Raw genomic sequence first — 27856 nt, forward strand, 5'->3', positions numbered from 1 at the left:
TTCTTGGTGGGATAAGTTTTGTAGCAAAGGGGGATGAATAGCAGTGTTCAAACAATAAAAAATGATTGTGTTAAAAAATTCTTTTTTTTTTTTTCTCCCCAAAGCCCCAGTTTGTAGTTGTAGAGTTCTTCTATGTGGGATGCCATCTCAGCATGGCTTGATGAGCGATTTGTAGGTCCACACCCAGGATCCAAACTGGCGAACCCCAGGCTGCTGAAGCAGAGCGTGCGAACTTAACCACTACTACACCCAGCTGGCCCCAAAAATTCTTTTTTATATTTAACATTGACCTAACTTGTCATTGCTATTATTTACATTTTAGGTTTTTTACTAGATTAATTATATCAATTAGATAGTAATTAAATTAATACCTAGATAGACAATTCCTAAAAGAAAGTGAATATATACCATTTGTTTAAATGGGGGGAACTGCAATTGAGGAGGCGAAAGGGATATCAACTCTAGAATTAGGTTGAGAAAACTCCTAAGGCTTATGAGACTACTGAATATTCCTGGTGAATCCAATTTGCATATTTCATATAAGAGCACATAAATCGTTTATAATTTATAAGAATGTGTGTGCATTTATCTACCACCTAAGCAAGTAGTAAGTCCTCAGGAAACATATCCTACATGGATGCACATGAATAAAAGTATATATCCAAGACATAATCATACCCCTAGGTATGTGCATTTGTAAATGTACTCACACAGCAGAAAGTGAAGAAACACACATCTTTGCACACACACATATCTGCACCTCAAAAATCTGTTCTTTAAGCTTCAGGGGAGGAAAAACAAAGCTGTACAATCTTCTGCCACCAGCAATCATGTTATGATTAGGGGAATGAGTTTTCCAGAGTTTGATCTTAGAACATTTGACAATAAGATAAAATATTTAATGGCCATGCTCATTGAAATAAAGTGATAAGTTTGGTAGCAAATTTTTTAAGAAAGAGCCACAGTAGGAACAAGTGAGGTTGAGAGATTTACTTATAATAGTGACCTCATGTGTTTCATTGATAAATAATATTACTCACCTGTTCTAAGCTACTCATTTTCTCTTCTTTTGTTTCAACATAGCCTCTCTTGAAAAAGGCGGTGAGGGTCTCACTGACACTCAAGGGAGTATCTTCACCAACGAATGTCTCAAGGAGTTGTACAAACTGGAGCAGGTCGAAGGAAACTCCATTGAAGGCACTCCTACCTTTTACTTCCTTGTAAGACTGACTATTTCTGATAATTGAGTGTAGGTCTATTAAGCAGGAAACATACACAAACAGTAAAGTGAACAGTTTTCTCAAAGCTTTGGGAAAATATACGAGTACCTATTGTAATAGACATCTGCTATTTTTTTCCTGTCAGGAATCCATGCTCCCTTTATGAGGACGGTGCCCTCCTTTTTTGCTTTGGGAAAACATCTCTCCCCCATTGTCAGTTTAGATGAATCAGGTGGTCCTGAGCCTCCCTGACCCTTGCTTCAAAGTTGGCCATGTGATATAGGTCTGGCCAATGATTCATATATGACAGCAATGTAATCCACTATAGGCCAATGAGAATTAGCCTCAGATCTTTTTGGGGAACTATGGGGGAAGAATCACTCTGATTCCTGAATTAGTAGGCTGTAGGCTTAAAAATACTCTTATGACGTCTTTGCCACATATGGGTAAAACTACCGAAAACTGAAAGTTACACAGAGAACAGGGCTGAGAGGCAGAGAGACAGTGTTCTGTTGCTATTGTCGAGCCCTTAGATTCAGTTGTGCCTGAGGCCAGCTGCTGTCTGGACTTGCCAGTTAAATAAGTTCATAAATACCACCACTATAAGCTCTCCCCCAAAGAGTTTTGACTAATATATTCATCTTGAAGCTCAATGTTATAATATCTCACAAAATGTCAGCCATGACTTATATTTGATTTATTCATTGATGGAATCATTCAAGCTCTTATGTCTTCCATATGAGATTTGGTGTGACTTAAAAATGATCACCCATGCAATTTTTTTAAATGGTAAAGCAAAACTGAAATAAAGAAGTATGACCAAGAGAAGAAGAACATGAACTAGCAGGCCAAAAGAGCTTGACCAATGCCATGCATTTCCACCAAAATATTTTGAGGATAGAAAGTTTATTTGGCCCAGGCTTAAATGAGAAAAAAAATTGTAGAGAGGAAGAAAATAGTCTTGATCTAATAGTTCTACTACTTGTCAATGAAAGGTAAAATGATAAAATAGCATTGTAGTAAAATATGAGTACTTATTGGAACAATCATCATTAAATACATGGTTTATCTGAGAGCTAAAAGCTACTCATTGTTCTTCTGTTGAGTATATCTTTGTGTATAAGTCTTCAAAAATAAGATAGATTCTCACCTGTCTCACATGTTGGAATGTGGAACTACCAGGGAGAGGAATAGCTGGAATGATTTTTATTGAATTCTAATATCTAATATCTGACTCTCTTTGTATACCTGGATCATAGCTTCAAAGCAGTTGTACAGCCACATAATGGTAAAAAAAAAATTGTATACTATTGCATATGTTTTAAAGCAGAAGAGCATTCATCAATAGCACACACCTAAATGTACACTACCACCAAAAACATTCATCTTGTATGTGTTTAGATCCATCAATTCAGGGACAAAAATAATGCAAGAACCACGCTGCCATTGTGACTTGGTTAAGTCCAATCTTTATCATGGGGTACCACAGTAAATTAAATTCATCCAATGGACTGCCATCTATCCTTCCTAGTTTTATTGTTAACATGTACCTGTGAACCTGGAGTTATCATAGATTAAGTTTGCCTGTTCCTCCTCTTCACATTTGGCATACTTCTTCTTCCAGTTACAAGTCAAAAGTTCACCTATGAAATACACATTCTATAACACAACTAACTTGACTTCACTTTCACAATGTTTTTATTCTAGAGTATAAATGAAAGGAGGATTAAATGAAGAGTCACCTGACCATAACTTTCCTTCTATTTTTTGGGACTTCGGTTCACAGGCTTTGTCTTTCCGAACTTCTTTTTGTGCAGCTTCTAAAAGGTACAAAAGAAAATGCCTATGAATTGGACATTATATATTCTATTATACATTCTTAAGTTAATGAACGAGAGAAATGCCTTGCATATAGAACACCTTTCTTTCAGATACTTTCCCATATTTATTGTGTCATAATCAACCACAGTGATATCACTTAATAACTTTAGTTGTTGTGAGCAGATGTGTGACAAAAGCTATTTGTTGTACCCCACTTGGGCCATGCAAAATAAGGGCTACATTTCCTAGCCTCCCTCACAGCTAACTATCACTATATTCCTAAATTCTGACCAACGAGATGTGAAGGGAAGTGATGTGATGTCTATCTTTCTCCTTTCTCCTTACCTGCTGGTCAGAATACAGACATGGTAGTGAGCCATCTTGGACCATGTGGTTGGAAGAGACAAAAGATAGAAGGAACTTGAGCCACTGCTGATTTCATGGGGCCAAGCTGTCATAAGTTTTGGCTTTCATATGAGAGAGAAAGTTCTCTCTTGTTTAGACATTGTTATTTTGTTTTGTTTTTGTTTATTTTTTTTAGAGACTGTCTTTTGGATCACTGTTACACTTAGCCAAAATTAAGTCCTCACTAATATAACATCCGATTGAATAGTAACTTCACTTAATTTTTTACTTGCATGCCTACTATGTGAGGACAGCCAGAAATTAGTAGCCCTGTTTTGTGGAGAAATAAACATAATGCTGAAAAAATAAAAGATTTCAAATTAGTTAATGATAGTGTAGAAACTAGAACACAGGCTACCCATCTATTAGGAGTTTTAAATAAGAATTTTCTTTGGGACTTTGGGACTTTGGAATTAACGAGCAGAACTTAAAAAAATGTAAGCCTAACTGAGGTCTTAAGTGGTATTGAGATTGGCTCTCTAAAAGGTTAGAATTTTTCAACAAAAAGGGAATATATTGGCATAAGCAATTCAGAGGAAAAGTCTTCCACAGAATAAATATTTGAAATGCAGGGTGCTTTCTGTCTTAAATATGAATTTCAGAAACTCTTCTAGAAGATATATCTTATATATAACTGAAAAAAGCAAGATCCATTTTATAGTTGAAAAAAGAAATTTTAAAAAGTGGATTTTAATATCAGACTACATTTAAAACAAAAGGGCTTTGAATGCCTCTTCAGAGGTCCAATGAAAATTTCTATATGCAACATTATATGATTTATTCCTTACAAATGGACTTTTGGTGCAAAAAGAATTCTAGGTAAATTGAGAATACAGACATTCTGGTTTGCATTTAATTGATTGTTCAAGGTCTAGACTCAGGCTGAATAGCAAAATATATCTGAGATTTGCATGACCTGATATGCCAGAAAAGAGCCTAATTGAAATGAGTATTTTCCGAAAAGATTTTAAAAATCCCTCTGCAAAACAGGGAGCTGATGTTGTAGAACTGCATTACTACCTGAAAGACGATCTCTACTACTCGATGTTGGAATTTGCTCTTGCAATTCAGAAGACATGAATAATTCCTCTTCATATGCTTGCTCCTGAGTCCTCTCTTCCTCCGGAGGGATTTCAGTGTACTCCCTAGATTTTTTACTTTCTCTTAAGATACTACCTCTCCCTGATTGTGAAGTTGAAATTCTCTGTTGTTTTTCTGGAATTGTCTCTCCAGGTGGTTCTTGTTCTGCAGTTGACCTTTCGTGTGGTTCTTCTATTAGTGACTTTCTGCGTGGTCCTTGTTCTGTTACTGAATCTCTACGTGTTCCCTGTTCTGCAACTGACTCTCTGCGTGGTCCTTGTTCTGTTACTGACTCCCTGATTGATGCCTGTTCTGCAGCTGACCCTCCATGTGGTCCCTGTTCTGTTACTGAGTCTCTGCGTGATCCCTGTTCTGCAATTGACCCTCTGTGTGGTCCTTGTTCTACTACTGATTCTCTACGTGTTCCTCCTACAGTTGATCCTCTGTGTGGTTGCTGTTCTGTTACTGCATCTCTGCGTGCTCCTTGTCCTGTTACTGACTCTCTACGTGTTCCTTGTTCTGCAAGTGACCCTCTGTGTGGTCCTTGTTCTGTTACTGACTCTCTGCGTTGTCTTTGTGCTGCTATTGATTCTGTGTAAAGTCCTTCTGCAGTTGATGCTCTTCGTGGTGGTCTTTGTTCTGTTATTAACTCTCTACTTGATCCTTGTTCTGGAGTTGATCCTCTGTGGCTTCCTTCTTCTGTTACTGATTTTTCTCCAGTTGACTCCCTGTCTTGTTTTTGTTCTTTGGTTGAAATTCCATTTGGTTCTTGTTTTGCAGTTGTCCCTCTCTCTTGTTCTGGTGAGCTTGGTAGTAGTGTTGATTTTCTGTGTTTATCACGTTTACGTTGATCTTCTGAATTGTCTAACAATTTACTTTGGGGTTTGCTAGCATGTTTTTCAGAAAGTAATGTATTCATCTCTAAAAGGACTTTGTCAAAGTCTTCATAAATGTGTTTCTGATTATCCGTGTCTCCCCAGAACTCAAGCAAGTCTATCTCTTCAAACTCAATGAATGGCCCTAATGCAGAAAACAAAACATTTACCTAAACAATTGATCTTATAATGCAGAATCAGAGCTAGTAAATTAATGCAAAAAAGCATTGAGCACAGTGATTGTAATATATGCCTACTGCTTTAAATAAATATCAGTTACCTTTCCCTGCAACACAATAAAAAGCAAAAAGGTACCCAAAGGAACATAAAAGATGTCCACTACTGTAAATTAGAAATCATTCCTTCCAAAAAGGTGTGGTTTTGGAAATGAACACATCTTCCACCTCAAACACCTTTTCAATATCTGCAATATCAAAATACAAGTCAGTGTCTATCCATGACAATCTTTACTGGGCTATGTTTTTTCCAATATTTATTTTCTCCCACTTCCCTCTTCCCTCTCTTTCTTTTTTCTGCATTCCTCAACTCTTTCTTCCACAACTTATGTGACATCTGGTTCAGAATTCCAGGGAAAGATTGGATAGCATTCACCCAAATCCCTCTGTTTAACAGTAACAGGGGCTGGCCCCACGGCACAGTGGCCTGGGTTTGCAGGTTCAGATTCCAGGTGCGAACATACACCACTTGTCAGCCATGCTGTGGTGGTGACCCACATATAAAGTGGAGGAATATTGACACAGATGTTAGCTGAGGGCTAACCTTCCTCAGAAAACAACAACAACAACAAAACAACACTGGTGTCCAGAACTACAGAGAGTGGGACTCATACCACAAGACTGTCCTCCTCCCTCCCAAAATGTTTAGTATTTAAGCTATAAAATTGTGATTCTCACAGTTTTCAGGAATACTCTATGTATATCACCCACAGATTTTTAAGTATTCAAGTAATAAATTTTCACACAGAACTAAAATATTGACATTCTTTGGAAAACTCATCCATTCAAAGACTTTCCCTTTAAAAAATAAAAATAAAGCCCATAATCTTGTTTTTCTTAGTAGTAACATAAAAGAGATTTTACTGTATAGGTACAGTAAAGGTGTACAAGTAAAAATGCTTGGGAGAGGGAACATTTTTCTTAGAATTCCAAGTTTGACTCTAAAACTGGAATTATCATTACCAACTTAATTTCCAAAACTTTCAGATTGTCAGTAAAGCATCCCCTTGTTTGAATGAATTTAAAATTGAGTTCTAGCTGAGTTCTGACTTGACAACTTTTAGTATTGCACCATGGTGAAAAATACATCTAGTCGTGATGAAGAGTAAATTTTGTGGCGAATAAGCAACTAGATATAGCTATCATGGTCTAAGGGAGACATTATGTGAAGAGATTCCATGGGGATCAAATGACCTTGTATTATCATATCAGTGTACTGCCTCACTCCGGCTTGAGCATACTACCTCTGCATGGCACTTACATTGCCTTGGGTTTCGAAGAAAACTTCTGAGCATTTTTGAAGTTTGGTCATAGAACATTTCCAGCAAGGCCAGTGTCCTCTGCCGATCCAAAAACCCTACCTAAGCAGAAAGTTTGAAATTAGTTGTTACAAGAGATTTGAGATATTTATGTAGATGGAATATGGCTTCTTGAAGCTTTTATCATCACCACCATCATTATGTAAATAAAAGCTGCAGAGTCAAAATCAGGAAAGCTATATCTTGGCTTTAGGCTTATACTCTACTTCTTGTTCTGTAACATGTCAAAATGCTTTACACTTAGTAGATGCTTAACAAATATTTGTTGTTACTGACTGAATTTCTAAATCTAATGTACAATGTTCAGTTCTTATCTAATCTGACCTGAGCATGATACTTGGAACAATTAACTGCTCCCAACTTGTTCTTTTTTTGCATCGTTTTTATTTTGAGAAAAATGTTAATTCCAGAAATATAGAGAAAATCATAAAAGTAACACTTGTGTTCCCGATACCTAGAAATGATGATTGTTAACATTTTGTGAATGTACTTTAAAAATATATAACTGATATCATAGTACATGTGTCCTTCTTAAAATTGCTTTTATTTACTCAACATTGAGATACAATTCATGTATGTAAAGAAATATATTTTATTCCTTTTAACTGCTGTATGATATTCTATAATATGAAAACATCATAATTTTTAAAAACATTTCTCTATTTATGGGCGTTTAGATTGTTTCCAGTATTTCGATACCAAAGTAATGCTGCAATGGATATCCTTATACACAACTCCTGTGTTACACGTGCAAACATTTCCCTAGGGTAAATAGTTAGAAGCGTAATTAATGGATTGTATATTACGTGCATTTTCAACTTTAGTAGTTATTGTCAAATTGCTGCACAAAATACCTATACCAATTTACATTCTCACCAGCACCAAATGAGGATATTTCTCCATATCCATGCCAATACTTGATATTGTTAGAGTTTATAATTTTTTCCAACTCGTTGAATAAAAAATGGTATCTAATTATTTTAATTTGCATCTCCCTGATTATTGGTGAGATTAAATATATTTTCATATGTTTATTATGTATTTGGGTTTCCTCATCTATGAATGGCTTTTTCATGTCCTTTCCCATTCTCCAATTGTGAAAAAGTTGTCTATTTCTTATTAATTTGTAAATTTTTGATAATGATCATTCTGTTATCTATATAGCAAATATCATTTCTCAGTTTATCTCTTATCTTTTAATTTAACTTTTGGTGAGGTGAGTTTAGCCATATCAATGTTTTTAATTTTTAGGTAGTCAAATGTATCAATCATTTCCTCTATGGTTTGTGCTTTTTAGGGGTATTCTTTAGGAAATATTACTTGTACGGATTACCTATACCTGCTCTATATTTGTTTCTAAAACATTTAAAATTTTGTTTTCCACATTGAGATCTCTGATCACATGGGACTTATTTTTCCTCATTAATGAGGTTAAAATCTAATTTTTTTCCCAATATGGAAAACCAATTGTCCCAATATTATTTCTTAATTAGTCCCTTCCCACTGATTTATATTGCTATCCATGTCATACACTAAATTCTCACATTCTCGTGGGTCTGATGCCAGGTTCAATATTCTATTAGTATAACTTTATTTTTAAAAATCAGGAAAATTCTCCCCAAATTATCCTTCCTTTTGTAGTGGTTATTGCTATATTTGGACCTTTATTTTTCCATATAATTTTTAAAAACTAAACCTTTTAAAAAATACAACATACATACAGAAAAGTACAAGATAATTAGTGTATGGTTTTATGAATTATCATAGTATAAATACACACAGGAGCTGTTTCTTTTTATTTTTTAAAGATTGGCACCTGAGCTAACATCTGTTGCCAGTCTTCCCTTTTTGTTTTCCTTCTTCTTCTCCCCAAAGCCCCCCAGTACATAATTGTATATTCTAGTTGTGAGTGCCTCTGGTTGTGCTATGTGGGACACCGCCTCAGCATGGCTTGATGAGCAGTGCCATGTCCGCACCCAGGATCCGAACAGCTGAAACCCTGGGCTGCCAAAGTGGAGCGTGCGAACATAACCACTCAGCCATGGGGCCAGCCCCAGGAGCTGTTTCTTAAAGGATAGTTAACTTTGGTAGAGGGTACAGTTTTACTCCAAAATTTGAGGGATCTACACTAGGGTTCTACTATTGCAACTCGCCATAGCATTCCAATTTGCCCTGGACATTCCAAATGCTGTAGGCTCTTCTAGGCTTATGATAAGGCACAAGGTAAAGAAGAATTTTTGCACTGCAGCCTAGAAAGCCTACGAAGCCTCTTCTTGCTCTGGGACCCACTCTGGCAGCTGATGGCTCCATTAATATGTAAGTGTAGCACATATGAATGTGGTGACCCTTGTTCCTAAAATGTAAAAAGGTCCAACAAGCATTGTGCCTCTTTCTTAGTGGTAGGTGGCACAGGGTACAGCAATTTGCCTCGTATTTGAAAGAGATATCTTGTCATGCTTCAGACTACTGGACTGCTAGAAATTTTACTAAGGTACTAAATCCTGAATTTTTATGGTTTTTATCTCCCACTTTTGACACACATGGGTCTTACAAGGCATCTAATGCTTCTTCCAGCTCATCAACTCCAATCAACGTGATGGAAATCATCAAAGCAGTGGACCTGTATGCTGATCTGTGATATGTCAATACAAGCAAGGTCTCTGCGTCCTAGATTATAATAGAAAGAAAGAGAGCTGTCTTAGCACTATGAAAAGGCAGTGAAAGTATACTGCTGTTCCTGACAAGTGAAATCAAACAAATCAAACTTTGTAAATTGCTCTAGAGGACATAGTTTGACAGGCCAATAGTTGTGAATGAAGGGGCTGTGTCAATTTGGTCCAATAAAGATTCCATATCTTAAATAGCAGCTGCGAATGGAGTCACAATAATCTGCAAATATTCTTTAAGAGCTCTCTACCTTCTGCATAGGCAAAATAGGAGAATAGATAAGAATGTGATAGGATTACTTCTTCTGAATCCTTCATATCATTCTTGTATTTTCATATCTAATCTCTGTGGAATTACTTTGTTTTTGTTATCTGTTTTTTGCCATTCTGGCAGACAGAGCAAGTTCAGAAGTTTCTATTTGATCCTTCCTACCATAATAGCCTTCAGCCCCCAATTTGTGAGGATTCTGCTAGTTGCTGAGTACGTCTATTCCAACTATACATTCAGGAACCAGACATAAATACAGTTAAATCCACAGATTAATTTGGCCTGTGATATAAACCTTGACCAAAATGGCATTTATCACCTGACATCCATAAGCCCTAACTTTAACCAACGGTCCACTAGGGCATTTTGGGCTCCTAGAGATTAATGTTAATTTAACAGTCAGTATCTGATAATCTCTGAAAGTCTGGGATATTTCCCTTTTTCCAACGCATATTAACCCCAGTAAATGACTACAGACGCTTTGAGGAAGACTTGGAGTAAGATCTACAGTATATGCTTGCGGCAGTCTTGTAGGATTCTTCCTCAAGAGAATAGCCTCCTGTTCAATCAACGAGTTCTGGGTGTGTAAACTGGCTTAAGTCTGGCAACTGGATGAGAAGCCAATATTCTCCATTGTGGTATCTCAACTCATGTTTCTGGCCCTGTGGTTAGAGCTTTTCTGTAGATAGCTCTAGTAATAATTTAGTAGACATTCTATCTATTTAACACCTAGGGAAACCATGATCGCCACAGAAAATCCACATGGGTCAAAACACTCAGACGGCCACTTTTATTCCTGCTGTTCACTGTGGTTAATTCCAATTATGCATTCAGGAAGTAGGAAAATAACCACAGTGTGAGTCCTAGACAAATTGGGCCCATTATAATATGGCCTTTGACCTTGGGCATTTAGTCAAAATACCATTTATCTATGATACCTATGAGAACTGTGACCAGTAGACCTTGTCTCTGCAATTAAATGCCTGTGTCTCCTATCACTCTGGAATCCTATCATTTCCTTGAAATTAGAAAGCCGACTTCCATGGTAGTATTTCCCACCATTGTCTCCAGCCTACAGATGACAGCTACCAAAGAGCTTTTTAGGGATGCTAGTGCTCCCCTCATTAAAGTATTCCTTAAGGGAATGTCAGCTGAGTTCTCTTTGGAGATATGGTGAACATGCATATGGGCAGGCTCCATGTGAGAAATCAACTTCAGCAACCTTGTAAGCCTTTGGATTTCTTCCTCTATAGTAGTTCAAGAAGGTTCTGGCATTTCAATCTCATTGAATGTAGGCCATATTTGAGTCAAGGTTTCAGCTGACCTACCAAACCAACTGTTGAAATAATTCCCAAATACTCAAAATATACTGCTAAGTAAATCTTTTCTAAGTATAACAATGTTGATAAATGTGGGCCAATCCAAAGTTATATCCATCCTTCTTAGTCTTAAAGTTTTATAATCAATTCCCACATATATTCCCCAGGTTTTTGCTGCTATGAATTAGCAAAAATTGATATTCTCTCTGAGTACCAACAATCACCTCTTGGTACAGATTTGACTAGTCCTTCTGGGGTCTGCTGAGATCTGACTCCAATTTTGGGTCTCAAGGCACTGAATGTTGACAGGTGTTCCTTGAGGAAAATAGATATCCTTTTGCAAGATAATTGCCCCAAGTGAAGTTATTATAGGGTCTCTAAGGAAAGAAAAGCTAATATTCTCAAACAGGAGAGAAGAGACTGCTTCTGCTGCCAAGGGAGGCTTGGGGAGATTTGTGGCTCAAGTCTCAGCTTCCATCCAAAAACAACCATCCCAAGTCTCAGGCTCTGTCTATTTCCCAAGCAATTTGCTAATTTTACATAAGAGTCTTGGCAATTCTATAAATTCAACTTGCATTTTAATTCTGTCACATTAAATTTTGGGGCTGATTTTTCATCCATATCTGCCATGAAGCTACAAGAAATAGAGATTCATTTAAAGTCATCATGGAAATTTTCCAGTTTTTGACTGCAACTTGAGCTGAGAGCTTAAAGCCATGAGCTTGTCTTTTACTTTCCGTAACCTCTCCAATGCAGGGAAATGAAGGTCATCCACCAACAGCCCTTGTAGTCAGCACTATCACAATCATGGTAAAATGCAGCAGCCACTAGGTCTCTTAAAGCCTTTCCTTCAAAAGGCACTTCACCCCAAGCAACCATAAGTGATCATTCTAAAAACATTTTCATTAAGAAATAATAACTATGCTGAAATTCCTGTCCATGTCAGCTCAGAAGAGGAAAGCAGGGGCACAAGATTCTGTGGGGCAGAAGTTGTAGTTTTAAAAATGAGATCTTGGAGGGCTGGCCCCTTGGCCTAGTGGTTGCTTGGCATGCTCTGCTTCAGCAGCCCAGGTTCGGTTCCGGGGCATGGACCTACACCACTCGTCAGTGGCCATGATATGGCAGTGACCCACATACAAAATAGAGGAAGACTGGCACAGATGTTACCTCAGGGTGAAACTTCCTCAAGCAAAAAAGAGGAAGACTGGCAACAGATATTAGCCCAGGGCAAAAAAAAAAAAAAAAAAAAAAAGAAAAAGAAATAATAACTATGCAATAAGGTGTGCAAATTCTAAGTTCATTAAACAAGTGAACAAATCATTTAGTTCAATAATGTTTACCATCTATACATTTTGAAAGCACCACTCAGGTAAAAATACAGAATATTTTCATCATTGCCAGAAGCTCTTCATGGTTTCTCTTAATCAATAATTCCCCCAAAGGTAGTTACTATTCTGATATTTATCACTACAGATTAGTTTGTCTGTTCTCGAAGTTTATATAAATGGAATTATATAGCATATGCCCTTTTGTGTCTTTTTTTGGTCTACATTATATCTACGAATGTTATTCGTGTTTCATTTGACTGTAATTTTATTTTTTTCATTGCTACATAATATTCCACTGTGTGAATATATAAAACTTTATTTAATCATTCTATTCTTGATAGACGTTTGTATTGTTTTTAGTTTTTGACTATTATAAATAATGCTGCTGTGAACATTCTTGTTTTTTTATCAACTTTAATGAAGCAAATTATTATTAATATCTTCTTTTAGATTTGTTAATAGTTGCTTTATGAACTTTGGTGCTCCTGTGTTGGGTGCATAGATATTTATAAGCATTATTTCTTCTTGACGGAGTGTCCCTTTGATCATTATATACTGCCCCTCTTTGTCTCTCCTTATCTGTCTTATCTTGAAGTCTACTTTGTCTGATATGAGCATTGTGACACTTGCTTTCTTTTGTTTGCCATTAGCTTAGAGTATCATCTTCCATCCCTTCACTCTGAGTCTGTGTTTGTCATCGGAGCTGAGATGTGTTTCCTGGAGGCAGCAAATTGCTGGGTCTTGTTCTTTAATCCATCTCACCACTCTGTGTCTTTTTATTGGAGCATTCAATCCATTTACGTTTAGGGTGATTATTGATGTATTAGGGCTTAATGTTGTCATTTTATCACTCATTTTCCGGTTTTCCTGCATTTCCTTTGTTTCTTGTTCTGTGTGTTTTGGTCTACCCATTGAATCATGTAGTTTTTTATGATGTGTTTCTTTGTTTTTTCCTTATTTATTTTTTGTATCTCTGTTCTGCTTTTTTGTTTAGTGGTTACCCTGAGGTTTGTATTTTGAATCTCGTGTATAAGATAGTCCATTTTCTGATGGCCTCTTATTTACTCAGTCTAAACCAATTCAGTCCCTTTCCTCCTCCCCTCCTAAGTTTTTTTCTCATATCTTATTCCAACTTGTGTTGTGAGTTTGTGGTTAAAGTGACAAGATTGTATTTGCATTTGGTGTTTTCCCTCCCTTTAGCCTAACGCTATAGCTGAATATTTGATATCCTATTCTGATTCTGTATACCTATTTATCTGCTTACTCTGTGTTTTGTGACCCCTTCTCCCTTTTTTTTCTTTTTTCAGGTATGAGGGCCTTCTTGAGGATTTCTTGTGTGAGGAGGTGTCTCATGGCTATGAAGTTCCTTAGCTTTTGTTTGTCTGGGAAAGATTTAATTTCTCCCTCATATCTGAAGGATATTTTTGCTGAATAGAGTATTCTTGGCTCAAGATTCTTGTCTTTTAAAGATTTTAACATGTCGTTCCATTCTTCTAGCTTGTAAGGTTTCCACAGAGAGATCCACTGAAAGCCTGATAGGGGTTCCTTTGTAGGTTATTTTCTTCTGCCTTGCTGCCCTTCGTATTCTTTCTTTGTCATTCATTTTTGCCAGTTTTACTACTATATGCCTTGTAGTAGGTCTTTTTACATTGAAAAATCTAGGAGATCTGGAAGTCTATTCCACACATATTTCCCTCTCTTTCCCTAGATTTGGGAAGTTCTCTGCTATTATTTCTTTGAACACTCTTTCTGCTCCATTCTCCTTCTCTTCACTTTCTTGAATACCTATAATTCTTATGTTGCATTTCCTAATTGAGTCGGATATTTCTCGGAGACTTTCTTCATTTCTTTTTAGTCTTAGTTCTCTCTCCTCTGTCTGGAGCATTTCAACATGTCTATCTCTGATGATGCTGATATGCTTCTCTATGATGTCCACTTGAGTGTTCAGGGAATCGGTATTTTGTTTTCTCTCTTCCATTGTGTCTTTCATCTTTAATATTTCTGATTGATTCTTCTTTATAGTTTCAATCTATTTTGTGAAGTAGCTCCTGAACTCATTGAATTGTTTTTCTACATTCTCTTTCACCTCTTTGAGTTTTTTGATGATAGCTATTTTGAATTCATTGTCATTTAGCTTACATGTTTCTGTGTCCTCAGGACTGAATTCTGGGTGCTTGTTGTTTTTTGTTCTGGAGATTTGATGTAGTGTCTGATGTTGGAAGATATGGTCTTTCTCATTCTGATATTATTTGGTTGCAGTCATTTCCTATCGCCATTGGGTAGGGGTCGAGAGCCACACAGTCTGAGCCCTCTGCTTTCAGCCAATATCCCAGGTAGTGGAGCAGCATGAGGTGGGTGGGGGGAGGGGGGCTTTCTCCTGCGTGATTCCAGGCTTTCTCAATCAGCTCTCACTATGTGGTCTCCTGGGGTGTTGGCTTGATGAGGTCACCCCCCGCGAAAGCTTTCGTCCTGTTAGAGGGCTTCCCTGTATGCTGCAAGGGCCCTAGGGAGTCCTTGGTGATCCCTGAACGAGCATCCCCTCCCCTGCTCCTTTCCTCACAGATCTTCCTGTGGCTGCGTTCACAGTCTTTAGGGGAGGGAGCAAAGTTTTCTCTTACCCTGTTCCAGCTCCTCCAAGGGGAAGCTCCAGCCTCTCTGCTCTCCATCATGTTGCTGTGTGTCTCTCCAAGGTTTTTGTATTATGTTAGGGTGTCCTCTGTTGGAGTATGGATGTCCCTTTTTGTTGTATATTGGAAGAGAGAGAGTCCCGGGCAAGTTCACTCCGCCATAATGCTGACATCACTCCCAATGAAGCAAAATTTATATCCAATAAAATGCACCAATTTTAAGTGTACAGTCCAATACTTTTTGACAATGTATACACCCAGGTAACCACCTCCACAATGAAGATATAGAACATTTTCATTAAACCGAAAAGTTCCCTTGTGTCCCTTTGCAAGCAGTCCCCTCTACTCATAGCCCAGGAAAACTACCAATGTGCTTTCTATTGCTCTAGACTAGTTTTCCCTTTTCTAGATTTTCATGTAAGTGAAACCATGTAGTATGTATTCTTTTATGTCTTCCTTCTTTCACTTAGCATATTTTTGAGATTCATCAGTGTTATTGTGTGCATCAGTAGTTCATTCTCTTTTATTCCTGAGAAGTATTCCACTGTATGGATATACTGTAATGTGTTTATCCACAAGTTGATGGATATTTGGGTTGTTTTCAGTTCGAGCTGTTATAAATGAGGCTGCTAAGAATATCCATCTACAAGTCTTTGAGTATACATATGTTTCAATTTCTCTAATTTCATTTCATTTGTCCTAGGTAAACATTTAGGAGTGGAATTGCTTGTTGCTTGGTCATTTGGTAAGTGCATGTCTAACTTTTTAAGAAATTGCCGAACTGTTTTCCAAAGTGGTTGTTCCATTCCTAACAGCAATGTATGAGAATTCTAATTGCTCCATATCTTTACCAACACTTATATTATCAGTCTTTTTAATTTTAGCTATTTTAGTGGGTGTAATTTTTATCTCATTGTGGTTTTAATTTGCATTTCTATGATGACTAATGATATTGAACATATTTCCATGTGCTTATTGGACATAGACATATCTTTTTCCTGACATGTCCATGGCACTTTTAATTGGACTGTTTAAGCTGTAGGAATCTTTTATATGTTCTGGATACAAGTCTTTTGTCATTAAATGTTTTGCAAATACTTTCTCCCAGTCTATAGTTGTCCTTTCATTTTCTTAATAATGTCTTTCAAAGAATAGAATTTTTTAATTTGGTGAAGTCCATTTTATCAAATTTCCTGTTAAGGTTCTTGTTTTCTTCTGGAATTCTGTGGTTTTACTTTATACATTTAGGTCTAAAGTCCATTTTCAGCTTATTTTTATGTGTGGTGTGAGGTAAAACTTGAGGTGCAATTTTTCCCCACACAGCTGGTAGTCAGTTTTTCCAGCACCACGTGTTGAAAAGACTAGCCTAGGCACCTCCATTGAAAATCAATTGACCATGTACATGTGGTTATATGTCTGACTCAACTCGGTTCCATTGATCTATTTGTCTATCCTTACACCAATACTATGCTGTCTTGACTTCTGTAAATATTTATTAAATCCTTAAATCAGATAGTGTAAATCCTCCAACTTTTTTCTTTTTCAAAGTTATTTTGGCTATTATACATCCTTTAAAATTCCATATAAATTTTAAAATTAGTCTTGTCAATTTCTATAAATAAGCTCACTGATATTTGGATTGGAATTGTGTTGAATTTGTCAGTCAATTTGGGAATTAACTAACAATATTGAGTCTTTTGACTCATGAATATGGTCTTTGAGAAAAATGAGAAATGGCTTCTCCATTTATCTAGGTTTTTTACCTCTCTCAGCAATGTTTTATAGTTTTCAGTCTAAAGGTATTCCACATACTTTGTTCAATTTATATCTAAGTATTTCACATGCCTGATGTTAATGTAAATGGCATTTTAAAATTTCATCTTCCAATTGTTCACTGCTAGTATTTAGAAATATAATTGCTCTTTGTGTATTGACCTTACATCCTGAAGCCTTAACTAAATTCATGTATATGTCCTAGTAAATTCAACTTTTTTAATAGATTCCTTTGGATTTTCTGTGAATAAAGAAAGTTTCCTTTTTTCCCCCATGCTTTATTTCACTGCCTAGTACCCCTAGTACAATGTTAAATAAAAATGGTGAGAGTGGACATCTTTGCCTTGTCCCTGATATAAGGAGGAAATCATTAAATTTTCCACCATTAAGTATAACTGTGGGTTTTTCATAGACGCTCTTTATCAGGTTAAAGAAAATTGATTTCCAGTTTGCTGACAGGTTTTTTAAAAAAGTCATTAATGGGTGTTGAATTTTATCAGATGATCATACAGTTTTTCTTTTTTAGTTTCTTAATGTGGTGAATGCTTTGATTGAATTTTGAATATTAAACAACCTTTCATCCCTGGATTGAGCTCCACTTGATCCTGATATATTACCTTTTTTTATATATTGCTGACCTAATTTGATAAAATTAACTTAAAGATTTTTGTGTCTTGTTCATAGGGGATATTAGTCTATAGGTTTTTTTTCTTGAAATATCTTTGTCTGGTTTTGATATCAGAATAATGCTAGTCGCATAAAATCAGTTGGGAAGTGTTCCCTCTTCTATTTTCTGAAAGACTTTCTGTAGGTTTGGAATTATTTCTTCCTTAAATTTTTGATAGAATTCATCAGTGAGATCATCTGGGCCTAGAATTTTGTTTGTGGAAAGATTTTTAATGGCATTCATTAATTTCTTTATGCATATAAGGGCATCCAGATTTTCTATTTCCTCTTGAGTCAGACTTGGCAATTTTTCAGGAGATTTGTCCGTTTAATCTAAGTTGCAAATTGATTGGTATAAAGTTGTTCACAATGTTCCCTCATTGTCTTTTTAATGTTTGCAGGCTCTGTAATGATGTCCTCTCCTTCTTTCCTGATGTCAGTAATTTGTGTCTTCTCTTTTTTTCTTTGATCAGACTACCTAGAGGTTTATTAATCTTTTCAAAGAAACAGCTTATGTTTTTATTGATTTTCACTGTTGTATTTTGTTTTCTATTTCATTGATTTCTGCCCATTTCTTTATAATTTCCTTCTTTCTACTTACTTTTCATTTATTTGGTTTTGCTTTTCTTTTTCCAGCTTTTCGAGATGAGAGTTGAGATTATTGATTTTAGACCTCTATTTTCTTATATAAGCACTCATAGCTATAAATTTCTCTTTAAGCACCACTTTAGCTTCATTCCTCCAATTTTAATATGTTGTATTTTAATTATCACTCAGTTTAAGATATTTCTTAATTTATCCTGTGATTTTTTTTGTCCCATTGGTTATTTGGAAGTGTGTTATTTAATTTCTAAATATTTGAGGATTTTCCAACTATCTTTCTGTTATTGATTTCTAATTCATTTCTGCTGTAGTCAAAGAACACATAGTATGATTTCAATTCTTTTGAATTTATTAGACCTGTTTCATGGTATAGCATATGATCATCTTGGTAATGTTTCAAGTGCAATTGAAAAGTGTGTTTTTCTGCAGTTGTTGGGTGGAATGTTCTACAACACTCCTGGTAAAGTTGGTTGACAGTGTTTTTCAAGTGTTTTATATCCTCACTGATTTTATGTCTACTTGTTCTATCAATTGCTGAGAGAGCAGTGTTTAATTCTCCAACTATAATTGCAGTTCAGTCATTTTTTGCTTCATGTATTTTGAAGCTCTGCTGTGGGTGCACACACACTTAGAATTATTATGTCTTCTTACCAAATTGACCCCTTTATCAATATATCCCTCTTAATTCTTGGTAACATTCCTTGTTCTGAAGGCTCTTTTTAAAGGCTTCTTTGTCTGATCTTAATATAGCCACTCCCACTTCCTCATAGTATTTCCACAATATATCTTTTTTCATAATTTTATTTTTACTTTTAAACTATTTGTGTCTTTATATTGGTTCTTACATTTTTATCCAGCCTGACAATCTGTATCTTTTTAATGGAGTGTTTAGACTATATTCATTTAATGTAAATCATAATCATCATTATGGTCGGCTTTAAATATACCATCTTGCTACTTGTTTATTGTTCTCACTTGTTGTTATTTTTTTGCTTCTTTTCCTGCCTTCTTTTGATGATATTTTAATATTCCAGTTTATCTCCACAATTGGCTTAATAGCTATACCTCTTTTTTTTCTAGTAATTGCTCTAGGATTTAACATTATGCATCTTTAACTTACCACAGTCTACCTTCAAATAATACTATATACTTCATGCCTAATGTAGGAAACTTACTTCTATTTTCTCCTACTGACCATTTTTGCTATTGTCGTCACACATTTTACTTTTACAAGTTATAAACTTCAAAATATATTTTTATTAGTTTTGTTTCAAAAAGTAAATTATCATTGAAATAATTTTTTAAATGAGAAGTCTTTTATAACTGCCCACATATTTTCTTTCTTTTTCTCTCTGCTTCAGCTTAGATAGTTTCTATTTCTATATCTTCATGTTTACTAATCTTTTCTTCTGCATTGTCTAATCTGATGCTAATCCCATGTAGTAGTTTTAATTTCACATATTGTTTCTTTTTCATGTCTAGAAGTTCCATTTGGGACATTGGCTGAAACATGACCCTAGTGGATGGCACTGTGGACTCCAGATCCTGATTAACACTTAGAAGATCATTGCTCTTCACTCAACAAAACAAGGCCCCTGATGTATTTTTTTTTCATAGAATCCTCTGACTAAGATCTACTATTCATTTTTTGTGCTATAAATCTAGTTCTAAAAACTTCAATTGAATAAATATCTCAGAGAAGCCTTTCTGCCTTCAGAAGTCTTTAAGGACCACTCTGAACGGTGGATTTTGAGCCTCATTCCAGTTAACCACAAGTTTTGTTACGATTGTTTCTCTAAGCTCACGTAGCTATAGGTAGACAAACATGTGTACCTATGTATATGTACCTACATGAGTTTTGTCGTTGTTTTCTTTACAAAAGTGGGATTATATTATACACATTTCTCCATATTTTACTTATTTCACTCAATAATAATGTTTAAAAATTCCTCTAAGTCAACTGGTATAGATCTATGCAATTTGTATAAAAGTTGCATGATATTGCAAGATGTAGATGTACCATAATTTTTAAAACATCTCCCTACAAATAAGCATTCCATTACTCTCTCTCTGTCTCTCTCTTTTCTTTTTATGTATAAAGAATGCCACAGGAATCATCCTTGTACATGTATGTTCTATTTTCTGGTGATTTATTTCTTTGGGATAAAAATTTCAGGAATGAGATCACGTGGTTGAAGGATGTATGTATTTTTTATTTCAATAGATACATCCAGATTGCTTTACAAAGATACTGTAACTATTAAATTTTCACCAGGAATGTTTGAGAAAATACTTTCCCTCTATCCCTACCAGCAATAGGTATTATCATTTACAAATGTTTTTGCACATCTGTTGAGTATATAGTGATTCCATGAATTGTGTATTCATATCTTTTGCCCATTTTTCTTTGGGGCTTATAAAATATCCCACCATCAAAGAAAGGGGAATTTAGTGCAATGCCAACCATAGCAGTTGTTGACTGTGACCATATGGAGTTCATCCCACTGAGTCATTTGGAAGTTTTGTTTTGGTGTTTGCTGTTCACTCCCATGGTTCTCTTTGTCCCAACCCCAGGTATCTTCCTGGGGGCACTCCCAGAACTTTAACTGCCATATTCTCTGTATACCCACTCTGCTTCACCCACATGTATTTAGGAACACCCCTCACCTTTCCTCTAGCCACAGGAATGGAACTACCCTCAGACCTATCTCACTAGAGCCCTCTTTCTGTAGCAGCTACCCTTCCTCTTTAGTGCCATGTTGGATTCAGAACTTCTCTATGAAGCTTGCAGTCTCTGAGCTACACCCAAGAAATGAAGCATAAGCCCCGATGCTCTTAATTTCTCTTCAACCTACTTGGAATTTCTGAGAGTGTCTATAATGTTGCCTTCAACCTCCAACTCTGATTGGGGCCCAGGAGTTGGGAACCAGATACTAATTCTTAGGGACTCAGACAACCTCTAAGCCCTAGTCACATCCCCTCCAATCTTCTTCTCCCATCAGCTGGTCATAATTCCCCAGTAATAGAAAAAGTGCTTTGATGTCATATTTTGCATTCTTCCTTGCTCTGATTCTCCATTCTTTCTCAAGAGCCCAGAATTTTCAATTGAAGGTATAGGCTTTTTTTTTTTTTTTTTAAAGATTTTTTTTTATTTTTTCCTTTTTCTTCCCAAAGCCCCCCGGTACATAGTTGTATATTCTTTGTTGTGGGTCCTTCTAGTTGTGGCATGTGGGACGCTGCCTCAGCGTGGTTTGATGAGCAGTGTCATGTCCGCGCCCAGGATTCGAACCAACGAAACACTGGGCCGCCTGCAGCGGAGCGCGCGAACTTAACCGCTCGGCCACGGGGCCAGCCCCGAAGGTATAGGCTTTTGAACTCTTGTCTCAGCTACTGGTTAAAAATTTTCAGAAACTCAATTAACTTCTTTATTCTAGACTGCATCTATCTAGACTGCATCTATCTAGACTGCACAGAAGGTAGACTGCATCTACCCTCCCTCCAAAATTAGCACAAGACTACTGTTTAAATGCTGGGAAGAAAAACAAGAAGTACAAGAAAACCTCAGTTAATTCCTCTAAATATTACCCCACTATGTTTGTTATTGCACATGAGTTGGTATGAAATTAGCGAACAGAGAATAGTTATTCTCCAGGCATTTACCAGGGGGTAAAATCTTGACCCCTAGGTCACCCAATATTTATTATAAGCTTTGTTAAAAGAAGCAATATTCAAGGAAGATTGCCTGAAAGACCCATAGACATTTCAGATTTTGTAAAATATATTCCTGATTTAAGCCAAATTAGCAGGGATCTAAGAACCCAGTCTGCAATACATTGGCTCCTTTAAGAATTGCATTTTCTGAATTGCAGTCATGGGCACTATCATTTGCCTACACTTAAGGTGGTTATAGGAAACTGCCTTAAGAAAGTCGTTGTTTCGTTTATTATAAGAGCACCATAAAGGATGTTCATTTCACCATATAGGGCGCCTTTAATGAACACTTCCAGAAGAAACTCCTGACTATACTTTGAACCCCACATTTCTGTACTTCTTCCACCAGTTTATATTTATCTCATAAACATTGTTGATAGAGTGTTTGGTCATATTTCGCTTTTCACATTCACTGCTAGGAAGCTTTGAGTCAAACTTGTAGATGACTCAGAACAAATATTTAGGTTATTATGATATGCATTTTGGGCTTTGTTCCCAGCTTTATTTAGTACCCTCTCTCTTAGTTTTTTCTTCTTTCACCCTACTTTTAATTTATGTTCCTCTTGCACTTTATCTATTCTTGTAAGCTTCCTTAAACTTTTCTGGAACATGGGGATACAAACAAATAAATATAAAGTTCATAAACAAATATATTTTAGTAAAGTTTACATCTATTTTTTCAAATCCATTTGATATCCTGGCACATTAGTGTCCTCCCAAATACCATTCTTAGGAATACTTCTTGGTACAAACTTTTCTTGTTTTTAAGAGGCAGCATAATAAAACGTGGCAGGCTTTTTATTCCCAGCAGCTCTTTTCTAGACGAAGCCACCAGCAAAGAGAGTAAACAAAAACAATATTAAGCAACCCATTTTTAAGAATGGGAAAGAGATTTGGAGACAAGTTACATCGTGAAATGCAGTGCCACGCCAGGTACGTTCTGTAGGCTGCTACCAGTCTGTGATGAGAAAGGTACAGAAGTTGAGAATAGCATCTAGAAAATGTTACAGCAATTTGAGAAAGTAATAAATCAGTAATAAAGATAATGTCAGATTTTAATCTGATAATAAAAAAATGTGGATTGTATTCCGAAAGTCCTTTTTTCCCCTAGTAATCCATTTTCATTGAGTATCAGTCTACAACAGAGAAATTTAAAACATCACCATCAAGAACAACAACATATAAACTGGTCCTTCACGACAAATAGTTGAAGAAGCACTGCTTTAAGGGTCTTACCCTACCTTTCCATGGTCACAATGCAGGAAGAGCTCAACAAACATCTGCCTCTGCATGTTAGTTTTTATGATCTCCCGGAATTCATCTGCACAGTGGCAAAGGTGCTTAAGGAGTTCCTCAAACATTTCACTTTTAAAGTCTGCAATGTATGAAGAGATATACTGCAGAGAAAAAGAGGATAAATGATTGATTTAAAACCATGCTCTTGGATTTTCCCAAAGATTCAGTCATGTGCACGAAATTATTGGCTGCAATTTTTTTTTCCATATCATCTGCTTGTCGCTTAGATACAGCACTTTCATGTTAGTGCTATTCTATAGGCCGTGCTGCAGAGAGAGATGATCAATACAGTCCCCAACACCATGTACCAGTGAGACTAGATACTTTGGGAGCAATTTCCCTCTAGATCACATCAGTATTATATAGGGCAGACTTTTTACCTCACAGTATGAAGCAGCAGCAGTCATAAAATGTTGCCTGTAAATTAATAGTTCTAAAAATTAAATGCAGTTTTTCTTTTGATGTATGGCCCATAAAACCATGTGTTTTCCAAGACTGGCTACATTTACCTATTGGAGAGTAAGGGATGGGGATTGTGGGTGGGTTTTTTGTCTTCTGATATTGCAACAAGGTATCCTTTGTCTATGATTTATTTTTCTTTTCAAAGTGTAGAGTCTGAAAACATCTACACTCTTGGGTAATTTCTCTTGATCCCTGTTGAATAGATTCCCAGAAGTGGGTTTTCTAGCTTAGAAGGTAAATGCACCTATATTTTTGGTAGGTTCTGACATCGGGCATGTACCCTTTTGTGCTCCCAACACTAATGTATGAGTGGCTATTTCTCCTCAGCCTCACCACCAGTGTGTATTGCCTTCTAGGTTTTGCTGATTTGATAGGTCAAGAACAATACATTCTTGATATACACCTGACTATAATATCTTGTGATAGAGAGAAATGGATCACACACTGGAAGAGTTTCTCAGTGGACTCCTCTTGAAGCATTAGCATCATTCACAAGTCAATGATTTTCTCCTCTGCCACAAGCATAATGATAGCCAAATTTGTACCGGTAGTGAAATTTGTACTGAATGACCCTACTTCTGTAGTCATAAATGATTGGACCAGAGGAAGATACTTAACCTAAACAAAGCTATTCAGAGTCTCTCTGTTGGGAACTGGGAATAAAGACTTGGGAATGGCCAGTTGGCCTCTGAGAGGGGCCGGACCTGGGAAAGTAAACTTAAGAGCTGTTGGGTGGCAAAATTCCTCATGTGAACTGAGGATGCAGAGAAAGTCTGTACATAGAGACAGATGAACTAGGAAGCAGAGAGGAAAGAGTCTTGAAACAGAAAAGAGTCCCCGTTCTAGTCTCTTCCTGAAGCCAGATTATATTCCTTCCCTTGGATTCGGCACATTTCATTTTCAGCTATGATAGCTCAGGTTGGTTTCTGTTTCTTGCAACTAAAGAATAGTAACTAACACAGCTTGTTTAAAATGGAAGATTTTGTTGGCATATTTCATTGACATAATTTTCGAAATGAAGTATACAGTCAATATTTCACTTCCTCATTTATATCATCTAGGCTAATTTAGAATGTACTATGTAAGAGATACATTAGGCTTGAATTCATGCTAATGACTCATAAACCATTATTCAACTGGCTTAGAGATAAAAAGAGGAAAATTTAAAGCAGAGCAAAAGAGCTTTTCTAAATATTTAGTTTCCTTAGCTACCTAAACCACCTAACTGTCATTATTCTTAACGAATCAATGAGCACTGTTAAGTTCTTATCTGTTACCTTGGGAAGCAGAATAGTATAACGGTTAAGAACTCACATTTTGGAGCCTGTCTGGGTTCAAATCCCAGTTCCCATATTTACTAGCCAAGTAACCTTGGGTGAGTCACTGAACTTCCCAGTTTCTTCATTTGTGATATGTATATCGCAGTAGCTATCTCATTGGGTCATGAAGAGAATCCTGTGTACAGAGTATAGGTATTTCATCACATCTATATTCAGAAGGAAAAACCCAATGAGATTAGTGGTTCTCAAAGTATGATACCTTGACCACATCACCCAAGAGCTTGTTAGAAGCTCTGAGAGCATCACCTTAGAGCTTGTTAGAAATGCAAATTTGGGGGCCCTACTCTAGACCTACTGAAACAGAAACTCTGAGGGTGGGACCCAGAATCTATGTTTTAAAAAGTCCTCTGGGTGATTCTTATGCTCACTGAAGTTTGAGAACTGTTGAACTAGATGATCTGAGATAACTGATCCTAATTATTCCAGTATCCTAAGATTCTGTTGTTTGATCCATATCACTTTTTGCTTGAATAGCAGATATTTTTCTAAATTACTGATAAGGTAGAATTATTGAATAATTGACATTTTCTGGCAATATTGTGGTTCAATTCTCTAATGCTGAAAAAATCCCTACTAATTCATGGAAAGAATCATCCTGTTTTATATTAAGATTTTGGGAACTGACCTCAAAGCCATATGAGTTTTCTGGCTGTAAGAATGCTATTAAATCAAGGATTAGTTTTAACTGTTTCTCCAAGAGACACTTCAACATTCTGGATTTATAGCCTATGGGTTTTCCGAGTGGGCATGTTCTGTAAGCATGGGCTATATGACATAGAGACTACCAGTTGCCAACTACAAATCAAATTGCAAATACAACAACTAAATGTTTGCTGATGTCTCTTGTAAAAAGAGAAAAAGTGAAAACACCTGGTAGGGTTTATGTTTTCATATCTTCCCAAGGAATGAATTAATTAATATCCAGAAACCTTGAAATGATTGCTTAGATTAATTTAAGATACAATTAACTACTAATATCCTTCACAGAGCTGTTAAATATTTGAACCATACTTAATCAAGTTGTCGCTATGTACTGGATCCTAATGTAATGAATTTTGGGCTTTTCCCTTCTGGCTTGAAAACCAAAATGTTGAGAATGTGGTAAATGTCACATTTAAGAGGTCGATAACTACTGTTAGCTTCTACAGCTCTGGGCCACTGAGATTCACACATTTAACTGTAGACATACTGGAGAGTTGATGAAGTGGGTGATATAAGAGCAATAGAAAGAAAACTATGTTTGGAAACTATCTTTCTTAGGTATTAACGTACAAACTGTATTTGTAAGCCCTGGTAGTAAATAGTTTTTAGGAATGTCTGCAAACAAGGACTAGAGAATATTGAAATACACAGATTATATTTGCTATCTATCCTTGAAGAAGTGGTGTGTTCATATAGCATTTGGGCATAAAATTAGCTTTCTAGTCTCAGACAGGGAACAACGTACACTAATTATACTTTCAACAAAGCAGAAATTATTTTAACTCTTGATTTTTTAAAACTTTGCTTAACAAACTTGATCAAAAGCCTCATTTAATTTCCAATAATAATAAATGTGACAGACTGAAAAACACAGTTTTATCTCTACCGATGAAAGGTAGTTTAGGCAATGTTATGGGCTGAGCTGTTACCCCACCAACCCCCAATTCACATGTTGAAGGACTCAGTACCTCGGAACACAGCTGTACTTTGCGATAGGGTCTTCAAAAATGGTAATTAGGGGCCGGCCCCGTGGTCGAGTGGTTAAGTTCGTGCGCTCTGCTTTAGTGACCCAGGGTTTCCTGGGTTTGGGTCCTGGGTGTGGACACGGCACCGCTCATCAGGCCACGTTGAGGCTGTGTCCCACATAGCAGAGCCAGAAGGACCTACAACTAGAATATACAACTATGTACTGGGGGGCTTTGGGGGAGAAAACGGAAAAGTAAAAAATCTTTAAAACAAAAAAAGGTAATTAAACTAAAATGAGGTCATTAAGGTGGGCCCTAATCTAATATGGCTAGTGTCCATATAAGAAGAGGAAATTTAGACACAGATATGTACAGAGGGAAGACCGTGTGAGACTTGGGGGAAGGGGAAGGCTTGGGAGAAGGGAGAAGATGGCCATTTACAAGCCAAGGAAAGAGATCCTCAGAAGAAACCAACCCTGCTGACACCTTGTCTCAGATTTCTGGCCTACAGAACTGTGAGAAATTAAATTTCTGATATTTAAGTCATCCCATCTATGGTGCTTTATTGGCAGCCCCAGCAAACTAATACAAACAATAAGGAATTGCTGATCAGGCAGTACCTTGATTTATGTGTTTCTTACAGTTGAAGACCATCTAGGAACACACACCAACTTGGAGGTTAGTTTACTACAGGCCCTCCCATTTCCCTGGTTTAAAATTATCTCATTTCCCCCCAAGGTTTCCTCATGTAGTTTCACAGCATATTGCTGCCTCTACCTCCTCCAAAGCCATCATTCTTCCTTATTCTGCCCTTCCCGTCACAGCTCAAAGCACATGAAAAACAAAATCAGCAAAATGAAACAAACGAAAATACAAAATGCAGCTGAGCTAGGGACAAAATAGAAAGCAATTCAGATATATACCATTTTGGGGGAAATGCACACTGTGGACTTAGCAGAATATGTTAAAGGAAAGACACAATCTTTGGGTACAGTTGATGGAGCCTTTCTATTTAAGATTTAAACTTTGAGCCATGTTAGTTTGAAGGCCTCAGACTGTGCAATTGATATAAAACAATCAAGCCTAAGGAAGTGACCATCTCAAAGCAGACCACTATGGAGCAAGAACAGAATGAGTCCCAAAGAAGAGAATCCAGGCGAGGCCTGCCCCTTAT

The 27856-nt window shown here is 36.6% G+C and overlaps 1 protein-coding gene across 1 annotated transcript in view; it reads right to left on the reverse strand.

Annotated features, from left to right (window-relative positions):
• The window catches only part of EFCAB5 (EF-hand calcium binding domain 5), a 143131-nt gene that overhangs the window by 44526 nt on the left and 70749 nt on the right, over nt 1-27856 (reverse strand). Inside the window, exons 9-14 of the mRNA XM_046675528.1 lie at nt 23159-23314; nt 6899-6998; nt 4467-5546; nt 2963-3040; nt 2771-2863; nt 1041-1255 (exon numbers count right to left, since the gene is read on the reverse strand). Of these exons, the coding sequence (XP_046531484.1) occupies nt 1041-1255; nt 2771-2863; nt 2963-3040; nt 4467-5546; nt 6899-6998; nt 23159-23314 (1722 nt within the window). The remainder of the gene's footprint in view (nt 1-1040; nt 1256-2770; nt 2864-2962; nt 3041-4466; nt 5547-6898; nt 6999-23158; nt 23315-27856) is intronic.

Source organism: Equus quagga, chromosome 11 (genome assembly GCF_021613505.1).
Source record: "Equus quagga isolate Etosha38 chromosome 11, UCLA_HA_Equagga_1.0, whole genome shotgun sequence".
Lineage (NCBI taxonomy): Eukaryota > Metazoa > Chordata > Mammalia > Perissodactyla > Equidae > Equus > Equus quagga.